General features: G+C 38.1%; 3 protein-coding genes across 3 annotated transcripts; 1 reads left to right on the forward strand and 2 right to left on the reverse strand.

The window, feature by feature from the left end:
* The first annotated feature begins 976 nt into the window (after positions 1 to 976).
* LOC131779368 (SUN domain-containing ossification factor) lies at positions 977 to 12,616 on the forward strand. Its single transcript, XM_059095916.2, has 9 exons — positions 977 to 1,177; positions 1,264 to 1,360; positions 3,990 to 4,339; positions 4,846 to 5,452; positions 5,733 to 7,834; positions 8,955 to 9,042; positions 10,109 to 10,421; positions 10,986 to 11,095; positions 11,490 to 12,616. The coding sequence occupies exons 1-9, from the start codon at positions 1,122 to 1,124 to the stop codon at positions 11,991 to 11,993; spliced, it is 4,227 nt and encodes a 1,408-aa protein (XP_058951899.2). The 5' UTR covers positions 977 to 1,121; the 3' UTR covers positions 11,994 to 12,616.
* A 3,714-nt stretch (positions 12,617 to 16,330) lies between these two features.
* LOC131779370 (uncharacterized) lies at positions 16,331 to 18,692 on the reverse strand. Its single transcript, XM_059095919.2, has one exon. The coding sequence runs from the start codon at positions 18,648 to 18,650 to the stop codon at positions 17,673 to 17,675; it is 978 nt and encodes a 325-aa protein (XP_058951902.1). The 5' UTR covers positions 18,651 to 18,692; the 3' UTR covers positions 16,331 to 17,672.
* A 5,065-nt stretch (positions 18,693 to 23,757) lies between these two features.
* On the reverse strand, positions 23,758 to 24,986 carry LOC131779381 (uncharacterized). The gene has a single exon (XM_059095931.2). It carries the CDS (start codon positions 24,756 to 24,758, stop codon positions 23,862 to 23,864), a length of 897 nt encoding a protein of 298 aa, XP_058951914.2. The 5' UTR covers positions 24,759 to 24,986; the 3' UTR covers positions 23,758 to 23,861.
* Positions 24,987 to 25,279: the final 293 nt, after the last annotated feature.

The following is a 25,279-nucleotide window of genomic DNA, read 5'->3' on the forward strand; positions in this document are numbered from 1 at the left end:
AAAAACAAGTTACTACTTTTAACTGTGTTTTCATTATCATTCATTACGAATGTGATTGGATTCTAGAGCCTCTCCGTGTATATAGTAAGGGTGTCTCGAAAACTAAGACCCTTGAACCCAAGGCCTCGTGAACTAAGGCCTCGGAAACTTGTTGATGAGCTGTCTTTGACTCTAACGCTTAAAACCAACTGATCCTAACAAGGAGAGCTGACCTCAAGTACATTCCAGTTCACTAATACGCTAGGTTTTCAAGGACTTAGTTTTGTGGTCTTAGGTCTTAGTTCTCGAGACACCCCAGATAAGGCGGAGTATCGAAACAAAACAACAAATGAAATGCATTGCTTTATATTTCCTGTACTTCTTCAAACTTTTTAAATACTTTTTCGTTTCCCCGGATTCCAAGCCTTTTTCAATCATACGTTCATTTTTTATTCTAGGTCTTTATTTCATAATTATAATTTTTTTTCTCGTTCAGTTTTACCTTGTCGAAGTATTTACTCTATCACTTCACAGTCACTTGTCGATGTCCTGATCTGTTTGATCAATTTTGCTTCTCCTACTTTTTTCCCTTTAAGTATCAAGTTTTATTTTTTTATGATTTGCGTTCTTCAGATTCAGTTCCTCGATTTCTGAGATCAACGTAATGTAATCTTCCTGTTCCTTTCTTGCTTCTTCCTCATAACCACATTATGAAACTTCATTCGCCGCATTTTGTGAACCAAACGTGCTTCGTATCACAGAAAACTTTTGAACAATGAAGTTTAACCTGATAAAGCAGAGAGGTCCAAAATAAATGCAGGAATCATAATCTATTCTTTCCTCATTCACCAACAGGAATTTTCAGGTTTTCCGTCTGTTTGTTTGGCTACGGTTATTTGCATGTCTGTGTGCCTTTTGTTTGTCGTGGTTCAGCGGTTTCTGCGTGACACTTGATGTTAACCAGTCTGACCGGTCCACAACAACACGTCACCATCATGGAGCCTGCTTCTGTCGCAAGACCCAGATTTTGTAGTAGGATGACTAATCACATTGCCCGCATCCTTTCCTTCTACAATTATTTTTCAATATTTTGCAAAATTTCACGGATGTGTTGACAAAGGCTATCGCGCTTCCGTTTTGCTATGAATTGTTTTCCAGCTTTATTTATTTCGCTTTTATTCCTCAGTCTTATCAGGCGGTGAGTAGTCTTGTAGCTTGTGTAAATTACACGTTGTTTGAGAAAGAGGACTTTGACTCGACCGTTGCCTTTGATTTATTTCGCAGACTTCAAGCCCCGAGTGGGAGCGAGAGAGCGTCAAGTATTCCTGTACAACTAAAACTGGAATTATCACTTTCATCCAAATTGGAACTTTCCAAAATAGTAAGTATTTGTGTGTTGCTTGGAACGACTGTGAAACAATGTCGCTCTAATTAAGGCCCACATTTGACTGTTAACCTCTAGCTTGTGATATATTAGGGCGTTGAATTGATTGATTTACAAGATTTAAAAGTACTATAGAACATTCTTTGCGTGTGACTTTCAAAAAGAGAAGGATAATCTTTCTCCTAGAAAAGTTAGCAAGCCAGTTACACATTTTAGTTTTGTCTCTATGACAGGTGATAGTAGTACGTTTGTGTTTTGATTTAGTTCCTGTTTGATGAATCGTTGAATGTTCTGAGTTTCGTTTTATTTCAATGACTCCTAAATTAATGTACGAGGAAAGAAAATTTTTGCGTGGTTTGGGCAGTCGTTAGTAAAGTACGTCTTCCTTACGATGTGAGTTCTCAAAACTCGACACACAAGCTATTTACATATATCTTCTTTTCATTTGTTTTCATTCATTATTCCCAAAACTTTCGGAAGATCTTAAAGCAGAGAAAACTATACTCTTATGACCTGCTACTCAACCGAATTCTAAACAATTTTATTATTTCCTTCTATAATCATATTTGCCGTAGTATGATATTGCATTTTAGGTTTTATAACGTATATAATGTTTTTAAGTTTTAATTTCGCAAGACCATTTTGAAAGATCACCACATGTGAAGAGTCACCTAAGTAACTTATGTGTAAGAAAGCTATGAGGTCTTGATACACCTGCCTCAAATGTAATATTCTTAAATTGCAAATTTTTGGATCAGCTCTCATGTTAAAATTATTGGTAGAGAGAAAATGGTCAAAAATGACATACAAAATACATTTAGGAACATGGGGTAAAATAGACAATCTTTGTGTGAGAATCCTACTTTAAAAAGTATTTTCTAGAGGCCTGCTTAGAGAGTAGACATCTAGAAATTGTCTGTGGGAGCTCTGCTGGTTTCTTTCTGTCTATTTTATTTACGGAAACAAAATGTTGCCTAGAATATACATGTACACATATCTTGCATGTCTCCTTTTGCTGCTGTTGTTTAACCTTATCACATGAGATATTTTCACTTCAAGACCAAACAGTGGCCGTAGAGGAGACTAGTACAGCATTAGAATGACTTAACAACTTGACAACCAAGACCACAATTTTTTCAGCATCATCCACCCACTTAAAACTTTAAGAGAACCTTGCTCCAGCTTAATTAAACACAGCTGACAGTTGAGATGAATGGATAACTGTATATGAAGTTTGTTGTAGCTCAAATTTTACCTTGGTTTAAAGTTTTTTACTGGAAACAAAGGAATCTTTAAGTCCCAAGAAATTAGTCTTTTATTTGATTTTTTATTTGCCTCAGATAATTCATCCACCTAGTCTGACTGGGCTGGATGGCTTAACTTGATAATCTTTAACCTGAATCTCCATAGAATGAATGAAAAAAGTTTAAAGAATCTTTCTAACTCAAAACTTTCATTAGTACTCGTCCTTGTTGGCATAGTCATAGAACATTCTTGAAAAACTCAAATAATTTTTGCTGTCTCAAAATTTAATACTCAAAGACATCTCCCTCCCTTCTGTTTTCACTCTCTCTTTGGTGAATTCTTAAACACTCAATATGGCTCAAGTTTTTAGCATAAGTATTATGAAATCAAGAATGGAGAGAATTTTTTGAGGATGTCACAGTCTACGCACATGTTCATGGATATTTATCTCAAGTTTAATCCATACAAAAAAGGAAGATTGGTCCCAAAAAAAAGACTCAATGCATTTGGCAGTACATGTATATAAAATGAAGGACAAATCTAGAAAGGAGATACCAATATTTTGAAAAAAGTTTACTTTAAACTTGATATTGTCAAAATTTTTAATATCCTGTGGCTTTTCACCATATGCAAGTTTGTTTGTTTACCAACTAATGGAGTTTTTCCTAAGTGTTTGCTTATTTTGTCAAACCTGTTTTGTTATTCTCACCCACATGAACTAAACCTGATTTGAATAATTTACTCTAAATGGTTTTGACATGTGCTCACACCTGTTACCTGTTCAAGTGTCAATACTTTTAGCACTTGTTTGCCTGGAAAAAAGAGAATCCAAAATATTTTAACAAAAGGGTATGAATTTTGGCCTGATTACCTGATATTTCTGACAAATTAATCAAAACAATTTGCACATTTTTGTGTCAGATTCTAGATTTTTACATTTCTAAGAGTCTTTTTGGTCCTGAAGAAATTTAGTGTTAAAATACAGTTGGATAAAACTGAAAATTGCTTGATATGTATCTTCCTCTCATCAAGTGGCTCTTGATTCCTTAAAGCTTAATACATTATAGATAGATCACTTTTTTGCTTTTACTATTGCAACTAAAATTATACTTATGATACAAATGGCATGTTAACAGAGAAAGAAGGAGCAACAAAAATTTAGGTATCTCTTTAGGTATAGATGTACCTGTACTTTAGCAGTGGGCACTAAACTGCATCACCACAGTTGTGACTCGGTTCTTGACAGTATTAGCTCTAAATTTTCAGATAAATATTGGAAGAAGTTCAAGATGTTATTTTTTTGTTACTATCTTCTGGGAGTAAAGAGGTACACCACATCATAGTTTTTCATTATGTTTATCTTCGATTACCTTTCTTTCAGGATGATGTTAAACAGTCTGAATCATCCAAGGATACACCAGTTCTACTGCAACAATCATCATCAGCTTTGCCGTCTTCCTCATTACACCTCGAAGAGCTTCTTACTCCAAAGGTGGCTCCTGCCACTCCAAGCTATGATACAGAGTCTACTGCAACCACAATCATTGGTAGTACCATTGCATTTAATCCACAGGCAAATGGTCATGTGTCATCATCTGTGATCTTTATTCCTCCCAGTAATTCTGGTCAGGTTCAGGCATCAGACCCCATGGTTGGTGTTGAGGAAAGAAGTCACTTTGAGCCTTTCCCTACAAAAGAACCAGAAGTTTTGATATCAGTTCTGGACACTGCGTGAGTTGATTTTACTATATATTTTGCGCCCTACATAAAACAGTTTTTTCTTCTTTTTCTGCTACTTGATAAGGCTAAAATAAAAATGATTTCATTAGCATTTTGCAGTATTGTCTTTTGTTCTTCTTTAGACAGTGTTGTAGAACTGTATATTAATACATTAAGATGCATGTGTGTGGCTGTTTAGAAACTAGATACCTTTAAACTGTTAGAGAAGCCTTAATAGTGAGGTCATTGTGCTTACCTTTATAAAATGGACTGTTCTCTAAAATGGACACTTTGCTTTGTCTTTTCAGTGTTCAAGACAACAGCAAAGTTAAACTCTTTTCTGAATTTCTTATTGAACCTGAGGTAGTAAGGTCATAGTAGCCGGATTGTTTTCTTTTGGGAATTTATTTTGGGAGATTTAGGACAATCCGTTCTAGCTTACAAACTAGACTGCAAAATCTCTATGCCAGATGGTTAAATTAATAGTTTTTGACTCAGGCAATTTTGCAATTTTGTAGCCCTCCAACTCCAATCAGTAACACACCAGTTCCCACTCCACCTACTCCAGCTGCAGTTGCAAAGGAAGATGAAGACAGCATTACAGCTGATTTAAACCAGGCAGAGGAAGAAAATAAACCAAAGGAAGATGAGATGCCATCATTTGATGAATTCAAAAGGAGAGTTTTGCAAGAAGAAGAAGAAAAGAGCAAACAACAGACTGCCCAGAATACTAGTGGAACTGCACACAAACCCAAACCCAAAAAGGTAAAGGAGAGAAAACAGAGCAACTATGCATCTGTGGATTGTGGTGCCAAGATTCTGGATCACAATAAGGAGGCTTCTAATGCTGACAGTGTTTTAGTGGAGAACAAAGACTTGTATATGTTAAATCCATGCAGTGCTAAAGTGTGGTTTGTTGTTGAGCTTTGTGATGTAGCTCATGTAAAGAGCATTCAGATTGCAAACTTTGAACTGTTCTCTTCAACGCCAGAAAGCTTTCGGGTTTATGTCAGCACAAGGTATCCAACAAGAGAATGGACAATGCTTGGAACCTTTGAGGCTCGCGAAGAACGATCAATACAAACATTTCCTTTAGATGAACCAATTTATGCCAAGTACCTTAAGGTAAAGTGTGTACTATTTACATTTATATTATGTGTACCATTTATATTTATATTATATTACGTATTAAGTGATGACACATATGAATCAAATCAGACTCAGTAGACAAAAAAGTCACTAGAAGTCCAACAGTCACTTTATCCAAATTTTAATTGCTTCACTTTCAAGCACAGATTGAAATGTTGAGTCACTTTGTTTTAGAGCATTGGTCAGTAATGAAAGAAGTTGCTGGTAGCACAACAGTCACTTTATCCAAGTTGTAATGATTTCTTCACCTGTACAGGTTGAGATGTTGAGTCACTTTGGTTCAGAACACTATTGTCCACTTAGTCTTCTGCGTGTTCATGGCAGTAGCATGATGGAAGAGCTTGAAGATCATGAGATTGGGGGACAAGATGACACTGAGAACTCAGAGAGTGAACAAGATATTCCAGTCTTGCCTCCTGAACCCGGGTCAAAGGCTCAAGATGAACCCAAAGAGCCAAACTTCCTTGAGCGCGCTGCTGATACTGTTATGAATATTGTCAAGAAAATTGCTGGAAAGGAGGATGAAAATAGAAATGGTAGTGAAAAAGGAGAGCAGTATGATCATCCCTTAGAATCTGTTACCAGTGGTGGGACAGCTTCCAGTGAGATTGAATCCAAATATAAACATAAAATTGTTACTCTTGTTGGTCATGAAGAACTTGAAGAAAACCAAGTGGAAAACAAGACTAATAATGGCAGCAATACTCTGGTAAAAGAACATCATGAAGACAAGAGGACTTCTCATACACAAGAACAAAAACCCATATCTGTTAACAGTAGCAGTCAAAAGACCTCACTGTGCGAGGATACGGAAAGTGATTCTAAATCAAAAACAACGTGTCCAGCTTTGACTCCTTGTCAGTCGTTTGCCCAAGTGATAGGCCAATATTGTTTAGGATGTTTCATGGGACAATTGTTGTTCTCCAAGAGTGGATATCAGAAGTCTACATTCCTAGTGAATGCTGTAAAGGATAAAAGAACTAATCTAAGTCCCATTCAGAAATCAAAATCTGGTGAGAAAGACGATGATTCCTCTGAAAGCCAACAAGAAGGAGAACAAGGAGAATGGGACAAACTGGTGATACAGGACAACAGCAAAGAAAAGAAATCTGTGACTGAAAGTATCATGCAGCAGAATGCCCCATCTGAAGAAAAAAGTCCACAATTATCTGTCAACATTCCCAGCTCATCCCCCAGCAATTTGGATGGAAAAAGTGGAGTTACTGTTTCTAGTCTGTTAAATGTTGAAGATACTGTCTCTGTCTCCTCCAAAATTGTAAAACCTAGTTACTCAGGGAGCCCTTTGGATGTGAAAGGTGAAATATCCGACATCAAAACACCTTCACTGGGGAAAATTTCAGTTGTTTCCGAAGCACCTTTGAATTCTGTGCAGTCATCATCTTCTTCCTCTGTGACACTTCAAAGTTTAGAGTTACCTGTCATTAAAGAACCCGAAGGCAGTAACAGTCTAGAACCAGTAGATGGTAATAATGTACAGGAACTAACCACTCATGGAAGTTTGTCATCAGTTAGTCTGTCATCTACCCATGACAGGGAGCCTACCTTGTTAGTACAGAAGAATAGGTTTAAAGAAGTCCCAGAATCTTCTCAGTCAGATGTGAACCCTTTTCTTAAAGCTGAAGAGAAGAAGGAGCCTGATACACCAGATGAATTAAGGGGAAATAAAGACAATGAAGTCAGTGCAACACCAACAGAATGTAAATCTCTAAATTCTCTACACACTGTGCCATTTTCATCTCCAGATATTGATGTCTTGGAGACAAAACTCACTGATAAAGAAGGGCGAGAAGGAACTGCTCAGCTGCCTGAAGAAACTCAGGCTGAGAAAGACAACCTTTTACCAAATGAGAAAGGTGAATCAAAAGATAAAGAAGGGCAGGTGACTGATTTTTCAAACAAGATTGTAGAACCTGAAGAGTCAGGAGACAAAGGGATTCTTCCTAACATGGAAAGCCAGGATAGAGTTGATATTAGTGAAAGCACATTATCAAATACAGTGGGGGAGTCCCAAAGTGTCAGTCCAACAGCTCAGCCTCGGGCTGGGTCTATAACTGACCCTGGTGACCAGTCTGAGTCTGTTCTTCCATTGCCAGCTCCCCCCGTAGCTAGTGCAAGTAGCCATGAATTTATTGCTGCAGCTTCATCAGACACCAATCTGGATGCCGCTATGCTTAGTAAAACACAACACCAAGCATCAGGCTCATCAGCTGGTGTGGCGTCAGCAGTTGGTTCTGGAGTACATAAGGAGTCAATTTTTGTGCGACTTAGCAACAAGATCAAGGCCTTAGAGCAGAACCTCAACATGAGCACTCTTTACATGGAACAGCTAAATCAGAGGTGAGTCTATCATGCAAGGAAGTATTGAGGGAACAGGGTTGGTATTGGTCTTAAAAATGTAGGTTTTTTTTTTCAGTTTTGGAGAGGTTTAGTTATGCATAGACTGAAGAGTCCTGGAAGGTGCTGGCAAGCCTCAGAAAGAGTTAGTTCTTGTTGGAAAGCCCTATAGGGAAAAACAAAGACTAACATCTGGAGTTGGTGTTAAGCTATGATATCATTACATTTTAGAGTCATGAAATAAATATATTAGAGTCCTGGAAAAGTCCCTGAAGACATTTTCATAAAAGATGTTCAAACTTTTGGGAATGAGGTTGAGAGGTTGTGAGTTGTGGAAAAACTTGTGAACTACACCCTCCCCTCCCCTCCCCCCCTTTACCCTCCCCCCCCCCCCATATCCTTCTGTCTGTAGAGGTTATTTTTATTGGACCTTACTGCAATCATACAATGTGCAGTGAGGAAATTTGGATTGTGTGTTTGGTCTTTGATGTGTATTGTCATTTCATTTCATATCTTTTAAGTAGTGTTCATTGTTCCTTTATAGAAAACATTTCAGAATGAAATAAACACAGCACAGTTAAAATGTCATCTTGATGTCAATTTTAATTTTAAAAAAAAAACATATATATGAAATAAGGATTTGTTAAATAGTTGTATTGGAATGAAGTAGTAACCATGCATAAACAGTTCTACATATAGGGTGTTCAAAACAGCAGAGTCAACTAAAATTACCTGTGCTGTTTATACACCAAGTGCATGTAGTTGAGTAGTACTGTTGCCCAATACTGTCCAATTGTTTACAACATCTTAAAGACCAGACAGTCTAACTTTCCCTGAAACTTTCTCTCAGGAGTGAGAAGTGTGTAGCATATACTAAAACTTTTACTTGAATCACTTGTGAGGATATCAACATCATTGTTAGATTATGCTGGTATGTTTCCACTAACTTTACATGCGAAATATGAGGTGGATTAGCTGCAAATAGTGGGTTGACTTAAAAATATAAGTACACTGTATGCAGTGTACATTAAACTGTCAAGTATTTAAGCCTTGGAGGGTAACATTTTCTTTTTTTTCTATTGAGTTACTCTGTTTTATTCACAAGCCTTTTTTCTGAATACAGGTACCGGAAATCACTGGATGATCTTCAAAAAAGCTCGGACAAAAAAGTTGTCTTGTTGACAAATGCCACAAAGAAAGCAGAAACTGTGGTATGTATACTTATGAAAATTATGAGTTGATTTTTAAATTCTGGGAAATTGTGTGCCCTATTGCTTAGCACACTTCAAAATTTAGGATACAAGATACATTTCTTTCATGATTTTCTCTCCCCCCAGTAATATAAATCTTCTAAGACATTTTGGTGTGCAGTATTGCTGAGTATTTTATGAGTTGTGCCTACAGGGAGAGTAAAATACAACAAAGAGTAAAAATAACAAGCACTACTACACACCAAAATGTCTAATAAGTTGTTTATTATCCAACTGCTTTTTTTTCTGCTAAGTGATTATGCTCATTTTTTATATGTTGGGAAAAACAAAGTGGATAGAGAAGCATAGCAAACACAACCAACTGTTTAAACAGATTTTTTTTACAGTACAAAATAACCAACAGTACAATATCGCAGGATATCTGTACTCTATTGGTGCAATATGTTTTACTCTACTTTGTGCAGTTGGATACTACTGTATGTACATGTAACTGTCATGAAAGTTGGACAAAATGTCTACCTGCAATGGACTATTTTTCCACCCTAAGGGGGGGATGTCAAAACAGTTCTAGTCACCTTATCCTTCACAAACTGTAGTAATGGGCCACTGTGTGTGCCACTGGATGGAGAGCAGCCTCAACCATTTTTCATGTGATAAAAAGAAGAAACTGTGGTCTGTCTACAGATGAAAATTATCAGTTAAATTTTCCAGTTGTATGGGTAGTATTTTATTTGAGGGGGGGGGACTTTACTGCTCTGGTTTAACCAACAGTCAAGCACACATCTGTGTATTTTAAGGTTGTTTAATGCTATAGTTCATGCATCACTTTGTTGATTAACCCTTTAACTCCCAAGATCTGATTATTAATTTTCCCCTCCACATTTTGTTAAATAATTCCTGGCGAATAAGTTAGGCAAATTTGGTATTAAATCAAGATATCAACTTGAACCTGATAAGTTTGGGTATTCTCTTTTGCCCTTTGCTTGATAATGTACAGATATTATAGAGAGAAGTTTCATGTTAATCACTTCCAGGAGTTAAAGGGTTAAGTAAATTTTACTTACAGATTAACAACCAAAAGGAACAAATTGCCAAACTGCAGTCTGAGCTCGGTAATCTTACCAGTATGATGGTGGAAATGAAGGCTCGCATGGATCCTCTAAACAAGGAAGTTATGGAGAGGCATGTGATTGGTCTGTGTATAGAGATTGCTTTGATCTTGTTCTTGTTTTTGGTGTTTACTAAGAGGAACAACAATAATAACAACAACAACATTCCTGAGGCCCGAGGGGAATCTGGCCACTTCGTGAATGGCAAGGGCCCCCCTAGGTTTGCAATCGAAGAGGATCATAACAAGACCAGTACAATCCACACAACAGGCAAGTTAGATGTACATTATAGATGTATTTGATACTGAAGAATACACAGTTTACAATTACAGGGGCATAGACTTAATCAATCTTTATTTTGTATCAAATTAAACATAAGAATCTCACCCTTTGGAATAATTGTTGTGTGGTGCTATCCTTCTTGTGAATCAAAATAGATAAAAGTACGAAGATGGGTTGTAAAATTTATCTGGCATATTCATGATTGCTCGTTCTTCGTCAATTGACGGATAGGAATTTTTTTTGTTGTTAAGCAGGGGTGGGAGGGGGGGTGGGGGGGACTGTAGAGCCTTGGAGAAAAATATTATAACCAAGTACAGTAGGAACTCATTTAAATGAAGCTTAGATAAAACATCCTCTCTGGTGTAAGGAAAGGGGCTTTACCACAACAAAACCTTTGGAAGATTATTTACTGTACCTCCACTGAATAGATTGGAGTTTCTTGGTATATTGGATTTGTTTAGTGACATTTGTTTGCCTATGAAAAAACAGGTTTTATATTAAGAGTTCATTAGAATGTTTAGATAACTTTTTGGTCATTTTTTATTTTTTTAGCCTGTCTCAGTGGAAGAGAGCAGCTCCTTCGTAGTTTTGGAAAGCCCTCAGAACCGGAGTCTGTCGGTTCTAGTAATATTGCAGATGGTCATGAGAACAAACTAAACAAGGTCAGATAAAACTCATATCGCCAGTGGGGAGAAATTCCAAAGTTTGCCACAAAATGCACATTAACCCATCAGTTGCTACATCACAGCTAATGTATCTTGAAAAAATTTACCTCCAATTTTTAATTTTTTTTTATTATTTTGTCTGTCTGTCTGTCTTGATCTTCTTTATCATTGATCATTCCAGTTCATTCAAAGTGTTTTTTTGTTTTTTTGATTGTTTGGTTGTTTGGTTTTATTTTATTTTACCATACTTGTATTTGTGGTCTTTCTGTTATTCAGGTGCAGATAATTTTTGACGCTAGAGCAATTACTTAAACGCGAAGTCAAGATGATTTATGCAAATTAGTATTGAGGTTTTAAGTATTAAACCGAGGGAAAAATTTTGTCCTTGCAGGCAGAACCGTTCAATTCTAATGACAGTAAGAAGAGACGTAACCGCAAACGCAAAGTATCCAGTCTCGAGCCTCCCTCAGACAGTACTTCTTGTGCTGACACGCCTAGTCCCGGTAGTTTTCTCAGTCGAACCGCTGGCTTACTCTTCTCGAGTGCACGTGGACTCTTTGGTAGTTTTCACAATCCATGGAAATTGAAGAAGCCATCGACTGTGCATAGCGATCCTATCCTCTCTACAAGATCGGGAGACAGCCTCGTTGGTGAAACGGAAAGACTGAGGCATCCTGTGCTATTAAGAGCTAGGAGTTTAGACTCAGTTCCAGAGGAGACACCTTCACAAAGACTTGCACCTCCGCCCACACCACCCCCTCTCTCACCGGAGTTTGGGGTCGTGTTTAAGCGCCCCCCTGATTGTTACTACTCCAAGAAGACCGGTGTTAGGAACATAACCCCTGGCCCGATAAAATGTGGAAAATATGGCGTCTTAGATTCCCAGATGGCGTAACTTGGGCCCCTCGAAGACCACACCCATTCTTCAACTTATTTCGGCAGCACGTTTCACTGGCGAAGTTGAGGAATGTGATTGGTTTTCGAGGGATTTCCGACAGAGAGAAATGAAGAAAAGGAGAAAAATGTCATGGGGTGACCCTTCTTGAGCAGCCTTAGAAATTTTACTCAACTTGGAATGAAGGAATCGATTATCGGGAGCTGAAGCTTAAAAGAACTTTCTATTATCAGCCTTAAAAGGTGGATAGAAATCTTATATTTTTGCTGAAATGCGTATAAGGCTTGGTAGACTAGCTACCAATTGAGTAAAATTGTATTCAGTGGGCCATTTTCATAGACCAAAGAACTCAGTAATATTGAGGAGTTCGTTTAGACCAAATATATCTCTAAAATGCTGCGTGTAAATGTTCTTTCTAGGAAAGCAGTATTCAAATGGTAAAGTCAGTTTTTGCAGCAAAATGAATTTGTATAGGTAAACCAAAATGTGTCATAGGTAATACAAAAAGGAAATTCCGCAATTGGTATCAAGAAGTAATATATATTTTCATATTTAAGACAGAATTGGTACAAGTTAAGATAATATTAAATTAGTAGGAAAAATAAAAGAGGCTCATGGTTTCATTTGGATTTGTGTTTGTGTGTAGTCAAGTTTGCATTCGTAACAGTTTTGATTCCTTGTGCTTCTACTCATGAAAATTGGATTTGTACCCTGTTTTAACTTTTGGTTCTAGAAGTACTTTGTTCTGCTTCGTAATTGCGATGTAAATTTTTGGTGAAGTGGTGCGCTGTCTTCATCATACATAGACTTATAAATGTAAAATGTAGATGTCCAACGTTTATCATAACACTGGCTTGTAATTGTGCTTCTATCCTTCGCCGAAAGACTCCTTCAGACGACGAAATGCAAATAGCGAGAAATGCAATGCGGGAAAAAGTCGTTCCTTCCAACAACCACTTTTCTAAAATGCCTTCCTCGAAAAGTGTCTATCTGTTAACATTTTTAAGTTCAAATCTAAACTTGACTCTTCTTTATAACTGTAGATTTTAATTCTAATTCTGTGGTGGCGAATTGTTTAAAATCCGTCCTAAGGAGCAGTTTTGAAATAAACTTAAAATCACACGGACTTATGGCCTCTACACGAAAGCCAAACGACTTGTTTAAACTCGAAACATCTGTAAATTTTAGCTGTTTTGGGGTACAAGGGGTTTCGCCATCTGATATCTGACATCTGGAAATATTGGTCCGCAGTTCGTGCAAACATGAAACCGTTTCCACGCTGACTCTGCATTAGATCTTAGAACACCTGATGTGCTAAAAAAACCGTCTTTGATGTGTTTAAATTCGTTGAGGTACGGGACAAAGAGAAAAAGTCTGAGGTTATGGTTTTAGACAAAACCTTTCAGTTTTTCTCCTTGTCTAATAAAGTCTTAAACATGTCTTTAAATTAATACTTTTTCGTGTAGCAAAGAAAGACTCAGTCCAACTTTTTCGGATGCCGAACGTAAAGATTATAGACTCAGATGTGGTCACGTATTGATGTCTTGATTCTTGCTTTCCCATGCTTGGAATCTTACAGGTTTGGCTCTGAGATATCGGCAATATTTCAGCTGGTCCATAATGTTCACAGAGGGATCAATGAAGGGGACTGTCTTGGACGAGTGCTTGCGATGAAACTCAGGAACGCAGCCATCTCGTATTGGTGGAAGAATCATAGATTGTATGGTTTGATTCTCGGGTAACAAATGCCAAAGTTTTTTCGTCACTTCATCGGGTGAGCTTCGCGCACTGTTAACGATACGTGTACCAGCTTCGTCCCTGTTTCCAAATGGTTCACTTCGTCTCCGTAGCCATAACATGTCAAAATACTCTTGTGAGTTTAAAGGTGGCTTTTTGAGGAATTCTTTCACTTTTTGCGTCAGTTCTTTGTCTTGATTGTGGTACAAAGAAGGGATGTATCTTCGCTTTAAGTTCGGTAAACCCGAATTATATGCGTTTCGTGTCAACTTGGAACTTTTCACCGTCGATGCAGCGGATGACAGATGTTCGTTTCTATATTGAAAATTGTAAACTGGCGATGAATTTTGTTTGTTCTCGGGTAACCGCTGGTAATCGGCCATATTTAGTTCAGGAAAACTCTCTTTACTGGTCCTTGGTTTTTGATTCATCAAACATTTTAAAAGTAAAATCAGGGCGGTTTTCAACTTTTGTTCCGATGTAATAAAACAGGCCAAGTGCAAATACCATTTAAAAACGTCGGGCTTCGCCACACGGGATAAACATATCGGTTTCCTTGCGAACGAAAGAGCCTTACTCATGAATAAATAAGTCAATTCCTAAGCTTGGCTTGAATGATTTTAGCCTTAGGCGACTTCATTGGCTTATGGATTCGTAGCAGGAGTCCGTTCAAGGAGAATTCATACGTAATTTAACATATTCTTTACCTTATGTAAAACACGAAATGTATATTTAACTCCCCACCGGTTAAATACATAGTTTCGAATCGAAGTTTGAATACAAGGGACCTATGTTATTGTTTATAAGTTTGATACTCGCGATGTTTTGAAATGTGTTCCCGAACTACGCCGGATAAGTAGGAAAAGCGTTCAGATAAGAGAATATTCTTATTTTAATAGTGTCTCGTAAAATATTCCATTCAGGTAGCAGGATGTTTACACGTACACCAAATTTGCTCTGCGTGATACGAAACAAAAAAAGTTGAAAAAGGCGACCGCATGGAACCTTCCAGCCTACTAGTTTCTCAATATTTGGCTTCAACTGCCAATGTATTTGTAACAATAATTGTTATACTCTTCCAGTTATAGGAAAACTTAACACTGGTTGGGTAATTTGAGCAAACTGAATGATATACGTTTAGCCACCACATTCGAAATGATATATTCCTTTTAAAAGGTACATTCACCCACAGTTATCAGGATACGTCGATTAACACCTACCGCTAGACCCGTTACAGCCAGAGTATGAAAATGAAAACATTTATTGCCTAAACATTTCAGCGTGCAAATATTTTTGTTCACTAAATTGCTTCAAAAAGTTGAAGAAGTATATTTCTTTGTTCCATATCTTTTTTTGATGCTTTTCTGGCACGCAAGGAAAAATGTCGTTTGACACAAAAGTCACATAAAACCCACAAACTCCCACAGAAAATGGAGAAAAATTGTTGACATTTAGATAAACGGCCGTAGTTATGATAAAAGGCGAGTACTTGACAGCTTAGGAAAGGTAAAAGACACCATAATCAGGGACGGGGAGGGAATAAGCAAGTCGGTAATGGGAATGTCAAGGAGGCCAGATCAAACATGGGAAACGATTAACAGGGTAATTTAGTATTATCAACTGAGTTGACAACGTAAATCGGCCACCGTAAAGAGTTTATTCACCATTTGCTCTGACGAAGGGCTGACGCTCGAAACGTCAGCTTTCAAACTCTTTACGTTGGCCAATTTACGTCATCAATTCAGCTGATAATGCTAAAATTACCCTGTAATACTCTCCCACCGACGCAGCACCACAGTTTTTTTAGAAACTATACCCCCTCTATTCTTTGGGAGAACTATTAGTCGATTTTTCTGAAAAAAGAGGAAGCTTTAGCCGCCGTGACTAGCGCGGAAGGGCACAAAGCAAACAGGATGGAATAGAAAGAGTTCGAGGCGGTATTGTAACAGTTAGCTTTCGCCCTTGCTTTAGTTTTTCCACTTCCTCCCCTTTGAGCGCTGACCGCTTAGGCCTAAATAAAACGTTAAACATTTTCGAACTCCCCGACAGTCCGACAGTCAAACTTCTTTTACTTGGACAAAGGATTCCCCTGACCAGTTGGTTCGCTTACTCACCCAAATTTTTCATTCCAGTTATGGAAAGACCTGAAGACGAGGAGTAAGAAAAATAGATTTCACGTGTGTAACAATGCACGCGGGAAGGTTGAAGGACACGAGAGAAGCTTGCGAGTTGTTTGAGGCGTACTCGAGAGCAACTGTAGCTTCTTGAGTGCACTTCAAATTTCAAAGAGCATCCGTGAACCAATTCTTTTCTAACAAAGCCGACAGAATTGTCCTGTTTCATCTGGTTGTCTTGATGTTCGATGAAAGTTCGCTTCTTTGAACAAGTTCTCTCAGAAAATATACTTTTTTAAGGAAGCTGCAGACAAAAATTGAAGGTCAAAACACTCAAGATTTAGTAGAGTTATAACCTATTGGAAGAGTCTTAGCTCAATAAAAGTCCGAGATTCAAAGGGTTTTGATTCTTCGTTCTACGTGCATCAAGTTGTTTTGTGCTGTTTAATCAAAAATTTTGCGAAAAATTTATTGTTTTTTCGATTATATAATTCTAGTGGTTAAATGGTAAATGAAAATGGAGAATTGAATGGGTACGAAAACAGAGCAAGTTTGATGAGAACGTTAAAAAGAACACACAAGTTCCCTCCAACTGCAACCTTATCAGCTTAAAACGTCACAAACAGAAACAGCCTGAGCTGAATTTTACCACAGTCCGATCGGACAAAAACATAGCTATAAAATTAAAATACGAACAGTCCCTGCTTTTGGGCGAAGTCCGTTGCACGATTAAAAAGAATTATGTCAGCGGGCCGCGCCAGTAGGAGTAAGCGTGCCTCGCCCCCAATGCTCTGCGCTTTTTTTTTTTTTTTTTTTTTTTCACTCGCTCGACGGACTTTGCCGGAAGTGAGGGACTGCCCGTAGTCTAGAATAATTTGCATACCAATGATTATTATTAGTCCGACTTCGCTTTGCGGAAGCGATATATCGCCAGGCGATAACAGTATACCGGAAGTAACAAGGTTTAAAATTTTATCTGACTGTAGTTACTGAGTTGTGGTAGACAAAGCTTGGCTATGTTTAGCTGGTTGTGTTCGGATTTCTCAAAGCAGTGCCAGGGGCAAAAGCTTCCTTCAGATCCATTTGCAGAATTAGCCTCAAACAACAATGTAGCACCAGTTCTTTCAAGCTAGTAAAAATGAGAATATTTTTTAAATTATTTTGCGCTTGTTTTAGAAAATAATTGATAGACATCTTCTTGAGCTGGAATCAAGCTCCTTCATTTCAACTCAGCGACAAAATCTTCAAATTATGGCGCCGCCTGTCCGTCAAACTGGATGTTTACAATTTCAATAATCGCTCCAGGTAGATGATGAATTTTTAGTGAATGTTTCAACAGTACGAAGAGGAAAACAGATCATCTTCTTTCCTTCTACATCGTAAACGAACCGCAAATTGGAACTGAGTTTAGGAGCATACTACCTAATTTTTAGCATGGATTCTTGTGGTTTGAGGCTGAAAGCATGCGTAACTCTCGCGTATCTGAAAGAGCTAAAATCCAATTATCATTAATATTTAATAGCAGTTTGCAGTGAAATATTCGCCTTCTTAGCTGGTGGCAAACACTCCTGTTTGCCTTTTCTTTGTGAAGACTGTGAAGCTGGTATACACAGAATATTGTCTCCATATGCAAACAATATTTTCCAAGTCATAAGTGGGTTAAATTCAGAAAAAAAAGAAGGAAATTGGCTCTGTGTCTTCTTGTTTCTAATAAATCAAAAACATTTTAGGGTGCTAGTAGCTTATTCTATTTTGCTGCGAGTTTCAATGCCAACAGCTACATCCATTAATCCATCATTTAACAGGTGAATTAAAAAGCAGATTTTAATCAAGTGTTTTCTGAACTTTCTGCTCTTCCCAGAGCAGTTTTAGGCTTGACATACTTTCGTAATTTATTAAAAGTTGAGTCCAGGTTTTGTTCCACGCGTCGCAAATTATCCTCTAGCCTCTCCTGTTGCCGTCGAGCAAACCACTGAAAGTTTATTTCTTCTTTTTCTGTTGTGGGGGTTAATTCATAAAGTAAAGACCAGCTCGAAGTCCTTGGGATAGGAAAAGGCTCTTTAAAATTCCAAGACTTACTTCCATAATTTTTATTTCTGTCAAGAGAGCAGCTTGTGTTGGTTCTTTTGCTTTCAACGTTCCTTTTTTGCGTATAATCTAATTCGGTGAGGCTGGTGCAACGACGAGGTTGCATGTCATACACGGTTAAATAATCGTCGTCATTCGAAAATATGTCGAAGGCACTCGAGCTTGGTGATACAACGTTTCTTCGCCTTTCGTGTGCTTTTTTCCTTATTTCGGTCTTTTTCCGATGATATTGCGAAGGCGCCGACGGCGATGAGGGGGTGGATTGTTCAGGTTCTGTAGTATCAACAACAAGCGAGATGTTTATCGTTTCCTTTTCCGCTTCTTCCCTGTCACAAACTTCAGCTGCTTCTTCGGAATATTGTCGTCGTGTCCTCGATGAAAAAATACTCTTATTTCCCTGGACATATCTAGGGATTTTACTCGGCTTGGATTTATCAACTTCCCTACAAGTCTTGTAAACGGTAGGCAACCGGCTTTTTAAATTTTCATTCACCTTCTCCCGGCACGCGACTTTAGTATCTTCTCCATTTTCAATACGATGGTGACGTCTTAAATTCAGTAGCTCCTCTTGATCAAATAAACTAGGTGTATCTTTACCGGCTGATACTACACTACCGTCTGTAATTTCAGTTGTGGCAGATGAATGTTTCAACCGCTGCAGAATCTTTTTCTTTTGAGCTCGAAGATTTGCTTCTCTCTCAATGGCCGTGGTGGTCATTTCCTGAGAATTTTGCTTATTGCGGTGACAAAACTGGGTCTGTATCCTCTTAGAACTGACTTGTTAATTTTAATTTTCATCTGGAGAGGATGAGTGACAGGTCTTTGATCGTATTGTCAAGTATGGAAATGGGTGCTTCGAAAAACACCATACATGCGTCAGAATACAGAACAAATATGCCATCCATGCTGATATTAAATATATAAACTTTTCATTCATACATCAAAAGCCCTAGATAATTCTAAGCCCCAAACAGATAAGGCAAAGATAAATTAAAGAATATAAATTTATTTACAATGAACTCATCAAAAATTCGGATATTTATTCCTAGACGTGACAAAAGGCAATATCAAGGAATTTTGCTTCCTTCAAAGCTGTTAACTGCTATACGGCTTCCTTTATTAAAGCTTTTAACTTGTTCGGGCAACCGCAACAATCCGCGAATTGATTGAAGCAACCGCGAATTTCCGAATACAATTAACTGTGTTACGTTTAATTTTTAATTTGCGTCAAATGAAAGACGGTTGGAAACAAATTCAAATTTTGTTAAAATGCAATTTAAATTCGAAAGTAAAGATAAACCGCAACAGTGTGTCCGAGTTTCCATGGAAATGCAGTGAATTATGAATTCTGATAAAACTAACAAAGCAAAGCGCATGTTTGCAATATCTCGTTACTGAAAACATTATTCTTTTACTCGAATACCCGAGGAAAAAAAACACTCATTAGGATATGTAGTTATGCTCCAGAAACGTTTGTTATTTATCTAACCCGTTTTTGGCCTTTTAAACAGCATAGGGCAATTGAAAGCTGTTTCTCGCATATTCCGTTACTGTTCTGAATGACGCAGTTAGGCAGCATTTGTGTCAGTTGGTAACGTCACAACTAAATACCTGCTTCCACGCAATCCCGCCAGCGCCTATGCTAAGGGCTATGATATTTTTGCTTTTGAGACGAACTATGGCTGCAATGTGCCAAAGTTTAGGCGAGAGTCTGACAAAGCTTCCATCGGTCTTGACGTTGTGCAAAATCAAGAAAAAAAAATGGTGGGACATCGCTTACTCTTCTTCCCCTATTTTCTCTTGGCAAAGCACGTTCTTTCCGTCTGTAAAAAGGAAAAAAGTTGATTTTTGAATCTACAAGCTTATTTATAGAAATCGGTGAACTGAAGGGATGATGCAATTTTCAAACACTGAATAGAATTTTTGAATAGAAAATGAGTTTAGCACATTATTGACAAGTCTTTACAAAAAGCTAAAAGGAGTCTTTTCCCACGTATCTTAACAAGAAAAAATGAGATACTGATTAATTTTTTTGTTCTCTTTTTGGGTAATTGCTGCCTTTTTAATTCTTTCAATTTTTCCTTCTTTCATTTCTCGGCTTTTAGACGAAAAAGCGAAGAAGAAAGCGTCGGCAAAGTTTAAGTTTTCACAGTGAATTTTGAGTAAAACCCAGTCAATGCAGATGAAATATAAATCCAGTAATCCAATTTACCTGTTTCAACGGGTCGCTGATCTGCAACGAGTATTGTTATCATCGAAGCAACCCATGAATGACCAAGACAGAATTTCTCCTCACAATATCAATACAATATCAAGCAGACAAGTGATGAGAAAAGAGAAAAATATCAATTACAATTCTCCTTTCTGTCTGCCATACAATTATCAAGGCACTACTTCAGAGAATTTGGTATTTTATCAACCGATAATCCACTAACTTATGTTTTTAGTTATTCCCTTCAATGGACTTCACTTGTCAGCTTGATTTTGTGTTGATGTTGTAAGGAGAAATTCTCTCTTGTTCATTCACGGGAGATAAAGAGTTAAGCAAGGCATCTAAGGCAAACAGTGAGCTTCTCAGGATAATTCTCAAATCAGTCCTGAAGAAAAATAGCTAAGAATCTCTCGCTCACAGCCACAAAAATAATCTCGTTTTTATACGCAAACAACAGAAAGCAGACAATGAGAAGTCCATCTTTTACCGTTGGCTATAAATCTGATGCTTATCTTGTCTACTATCACTCCAGCACAATTATTTGACGTGAGACTTATACGGCTGCGTAGTGATAAAAAGGTCAGCGAATGAAGGAAAATTATCTTCATTGGAAAAATTTCCATACAACAATGAAGTTAATCTGTCTACACGACATCAGGGTTTTAGAAGGTTTAACACATAAAAATTTTAAGTTCAACGGATACTTTCACTTAATCTTCAATGCTTCACATAATAAAGCTCATGAAACAAAAGATGATGGCTTGGCTGAACAGTTAAATATCTTAATCCCAAGAATAATCGTCTATTCAATAGACATGGTATTACCTTCCTAATTACGGCATGTAAACATTAAAAGCCAGGAATAAAAAGATTCTTTTTAAAGGTGTTTTGTACATTTGTCACTTTTTATTAGTTCAAAACTTATTCCCGAATTAAGCGAAGAGCCTTCGTTTAATTTGCACGTTGCTTTCGACTCCGTCGTGAGTTGACCTGAAAAGACTGTTGTAAGAAAACCGATAGTGAAATCAAAAGTGGGACGTTTTTGTATTTCACTTGGTATTTTTTTTTAGCAAAAAGGCACTTTTCATTTCTCGGATTATCTTCCAAGGGGATTAATTAACACGACTCGTCGTCTCGAGAAACTTGTTAAGTCCATTGCGCGCACGAAACGTGCACGAATCCTGGTTAATCTCCGGCTTGGTGGAATACGTCCCGGGTAGGTGCTGTTTAATCTCACGGGTAACCTATAACATAGGGAAACGCCGGTGGGAAGTATTCCTGCAAAACGATATGTTTTACTCTTTGCCTCAGTCAGAGGCAAAGAGTAAGAAAGTAAAATCGCACGGACAGGTTATTGTTTTTGGGCGAGTGCGGGCAGGGGCTAGCCTCGCACGCAGTTCCCCCGGTCCGCATCTGGCCAATATCTCCCTATTTTTCGCTTTTTATCCTTTATGGGCCATTCGCTTTTTTTCCGTCCAGCGTTGAATGCGTTTCCTGATATTGGGTCGGTCGGTCGGATTGAAAAAGGAAACCTAAAAAAAAAAATACACAGGAATTCTCTGGATAGGAAGCCTGGTACCCCAGCATTATTGCTGTGGAGCCCGGAGACATAACCCAGAATCGATAAGGCGGGAACGTTGGTTGATGCTATTGTAAAATTAGGACAACGTGGGAAAAAGATCAACCATCGAAACTCCTATGCGACATACCAGCATCCCTCACTTTCCAGTAACTGCTTGAAAAGGAAGTCCTGGATGTATCAAACATTGTGGCGTTAAAAAGTAAGTATTTACGTACTTGGATTGACAAAACGCACAATATACTATAAAAAAATGTCCCAGTTTTTGTTCCTGTTTTTCTCTATGCTGTTACTATGCTCGTCCTTCAGATTAAAAGAATCATTTAAAGTGAAAAATAGTCTAACAACGTCGTTACTTTTTTTTTTTTTTTTGGAAAATGCCAAAAATTTGGGTCGGTCAGACGACAATAAACGGTGAAAAAAAAGAGGATCGCCATATTCACGTAACAAATTCTGCTTGATCTACAGCCACCTTGTAATATGCTTTTGCGGGTGACAAAGGAATTATACGTGAAGCATGACTAAGGCCAAAATCAATATATGAAGCGTGAATTTTACAGAAGGCAAGCGCGATTCTCAAATTCATGAACCAGCGTGAGGCGTGACATACCTCCTGAAATATACGAGACCCGTGAAGTTTTTCTTTCAGTTCGTGAAAGCCTTAATATTTTCCCGAAACTTATATTCAAGAACAGAGATTTGGATTTCCCCTCCCTTTTTGCTACCCTCACTTTTATGCCTTTTCAAGATATTTTCTTCAGTGAATTTTCCAACTAATCAAAATCAACAGATTCTTTGCCCTTACATCACGAGGCTTTCAGTTTTTCCTCAAAGTATGGGCATGGTAGTCACTTTCATCAGCTAATCACGTGCAAGAATTTTCGTGACGTATTACAAACTTTTCGCCATTTCACCGTGCGTTTGGTGCAATATTTTTTTAAGGAATGATCTGAAATCTCTGATTTTCTTTGATGATGAAGTGTTTTAAGCTTAGCCGCTTCTTCGAAGGTTCATGTTATTAGTGGGATGCCGTTTTGTTATTCTGAAGAAAGCTTGGAACGAATACGGCGGTGCTGGGTTGGTGTGGGGTGTAACAAGGTAATTTGGTTTTATCAACTGAGTTGATAATGAAAACTGGCCACCAAAGAGAGTTTGCAAAGCTGACATTTTGAGCGATAGCCTTTTGTCAGAGCAATTAGAAGAATCATGAGTTTTGTGGGGTTTATTTACAGAAAGATGGAATTTCTCCATAGGTGGGAACTAGAAATGATTAGGCCGGTAACTGGAAGTTATTTTCAAATTCTAGCAAACTTTTTCAAATTAAACCCACCTGAATGTTTGCAAAATTGAAGTCCGGCAATGGAATGAACACATTCGACTGTTTAAAAATGTTAATGTTTTGCTGGCTTGAGAGAAGAAAAGTCTTCTGCTAACACAGTATGTTCAAAACCAAGCTTCTGTGAATATTATCCTCTCTAGCTTAAACCTGACAACTCTTTCAGACCCGACAACAGTGGAAAGAGCATTGGAGCAGCCAGTTTTATTTACTTCAACTATAGACTACGAAAACTTTACGCTTAATTTGGCTGTGGTATATTTTTTTTACTGATATATCTTTTAAACTAATTACAAAATGAATGTGATGATAACTAGCCTACAAATTGAAAATGATAACAAATAGATTGCAGATTTTCTTTTTTTTGTCAAAGCGGACTATCAAAAAAAGAAATAATAAGACGAAAGGCGAAAGACGGGATGAAGAAATTGTGTTGTGAACTAAAAACCGTTGTTGGAAGTTATATTCCTGCTTTTAGCTGCGGCTAGTTATGCGTTTGTTATTTTTCACCTGTCCTGAATTTAACCCTAAAACGTAACCCAGGCTGCAGAGTTATTAGGTAGAACGCGACAAGATCTCACGCCCTTGCAATGCAACGATTCTACCATCAACGTTTTAAAAAGAATTCGTGCGTGCACCTGCCATACTTCGCAGACTGGTCCAGAACCAAAGCCCCCCCCCCCCCCCATTATGGCAATTTCAAATCAAGATCTTCGGCGAGCTATTTACAATCACCAGATTCGGTTACATTGATGGTTTGCAATTTAAAAAGCGTGCTTCTACCAATCGGTCAGAACCCAATTTAAGACGGGAGATTCTTTGTGTTGGGTTCTTTTTCATTCTTATCACATATTCTTGACACAGCATCTCGTGTTCCTAAAAGCGGTAACCGAAAGGAACCCATTCTTGAGTTCTTATCTTCTAACAGCGGTAGTACAGGAGGTCTGAATGACTTGAAAGGTTCAATGAAGCCGGGGACAGCCAGTCTGTTCGGCGGTTCTGGCGTAGATAATGCCGGTATATGAAGATGACCAGATTCCAGACGAGCAGCTGATTCTATCTTAGGAAGTTTTAAACTCGCTTTATCTTTAAACTCATCTTCCGCCTGAGATAAGACTAGGGCTGGGACATCAAACTCCTTCTTCCTCCCTGAAAATTCTCCGACAGAATACTGTCCAATCTCTGTCGAAGGACAGTTACTGTATTTACCTTCTACCAGAGGCGGTAAAGCTGATGTCCTTGTTGGCTTTGACTTCTTCTCCTCACTCTGCTGATTTTTAAACTTTGTCTGTGAAAGTAAATTGTTCCTCTCCTCAATTGTACCATTCATTGTTGCACTATATTCCGTTTCATAGTTCACGCACCCTGCGGTGGACGAAAATGAGCCCAAACTTTCGATTACGTAACTCTTTTCCCTATTCATGTCGTTGCTTATGACAGGAAAACTTAGTCGTCGTTTCGGGCGCAAAGGTAATGCAACTTCGCTGAAGAACTCAAGACAACGTTCTTCCCAGGCCGTCAGTTTATGGAACTGATACAATTTTTGATCGTGATTATCAGCCAAGTCTCCGAATGCCTCGAAGTTTCTGTCTTCGCTGTTTGTTGCGCCATCGTTTTCCCATTGTGTATCAAACACTAATGGTTCTGCGATGGAATTCTTGTTCACAACCAAGTGCTTACCAATCTCTCTCTTCTCCATAAACACGCAAAACAGTATGTCTCATTCTTTGAAAAACTTAGTGGCGCTTGTGGCCGACAACGTAACGAAAGCAGTCACAAAACTAAACCACGGTAGTATCAAAAAGTATCGTCTTATTCTCTTGTAGGCGCAATATATCTGCAACGGTAACCAGCATTTAGTAGTGTCCGCGTATCCTGATAATCCTGTAGTGCGGTCAGTTTAAGGACACAAATTATCACTGACGCAACTTTGACGGTGTCTACAGATGTTACAACATTTCGCCATCCTACACTAAAAACCCCAGAAGACGTTTTAGAGATAAATTCTTTGCGAACTCCTCCAGAGTGTTGGTTCAAACAAACGCTTATCAGCTCATTGCATTGTGTTTATTACTTTGTCGGTCCGATATCTAGACATATCAAGCACGGTTTAGACCAAAATAAATGTGATGTTGATACCACAACGCTCAATATCCTGCTTGTCAACCTTCGTCCGCACATTGACAAATTCATATTCCAGCAAAGGAGCTTTTGATGTTA

The sequence above is a fragment of the Pocillopora verrucosa genome, chromosome 4 (assembly GCF_036669915.1).
Source record: "Pocillopora verrucosa isolate sample1 chromosome 4, ASM3666991v2, whole genome shotgun sequence".
Taxonomy (NCBI): domain Eukaryota; kingdom Metazoa; phylum Cnidaria; class Anthozoa; order Scleractinia; family Pocilloporidae; genus Pocillopora; species Pocillopora verrucosa.

Coding starts and splice junctions, on each gene's coding strand:
- LOC131779368 (XM_059095916.2), top strand. CDS start 1,122: ATGAATTGTTTTCCAGCTTTATTTATTTCGCTTTTATTCCTCAGTCTT. Junction 7,835..8,954: donor ATGGAACAGCTAAATCAGAG/GTGAGTCTATCA, acceptor TTCTGAATACAG/GTACCGGAAATCACTGGATG. Junction 11,096..11,489: donor ATGAGAACAAACTAAACAAG/GTCAGATAAAAC, acceptor TTGTCCTTGCAG/GCAGAACCGTTCAATTCTAA.
- LOC131779370 (XM_059095919.2), bottom strand. CDS start 18,650: ATGACCACCACGGCCATTGAGAGAGAAGCAAATCTTCGAGCTCAAAAG.
- LOC131779381 (XM_059095931.2), bottom strand. CDS start 24,758: ATGGAGAAGAGAGAGATTGGTAAGCACTTGGTTGTGAACAAGAATTCC.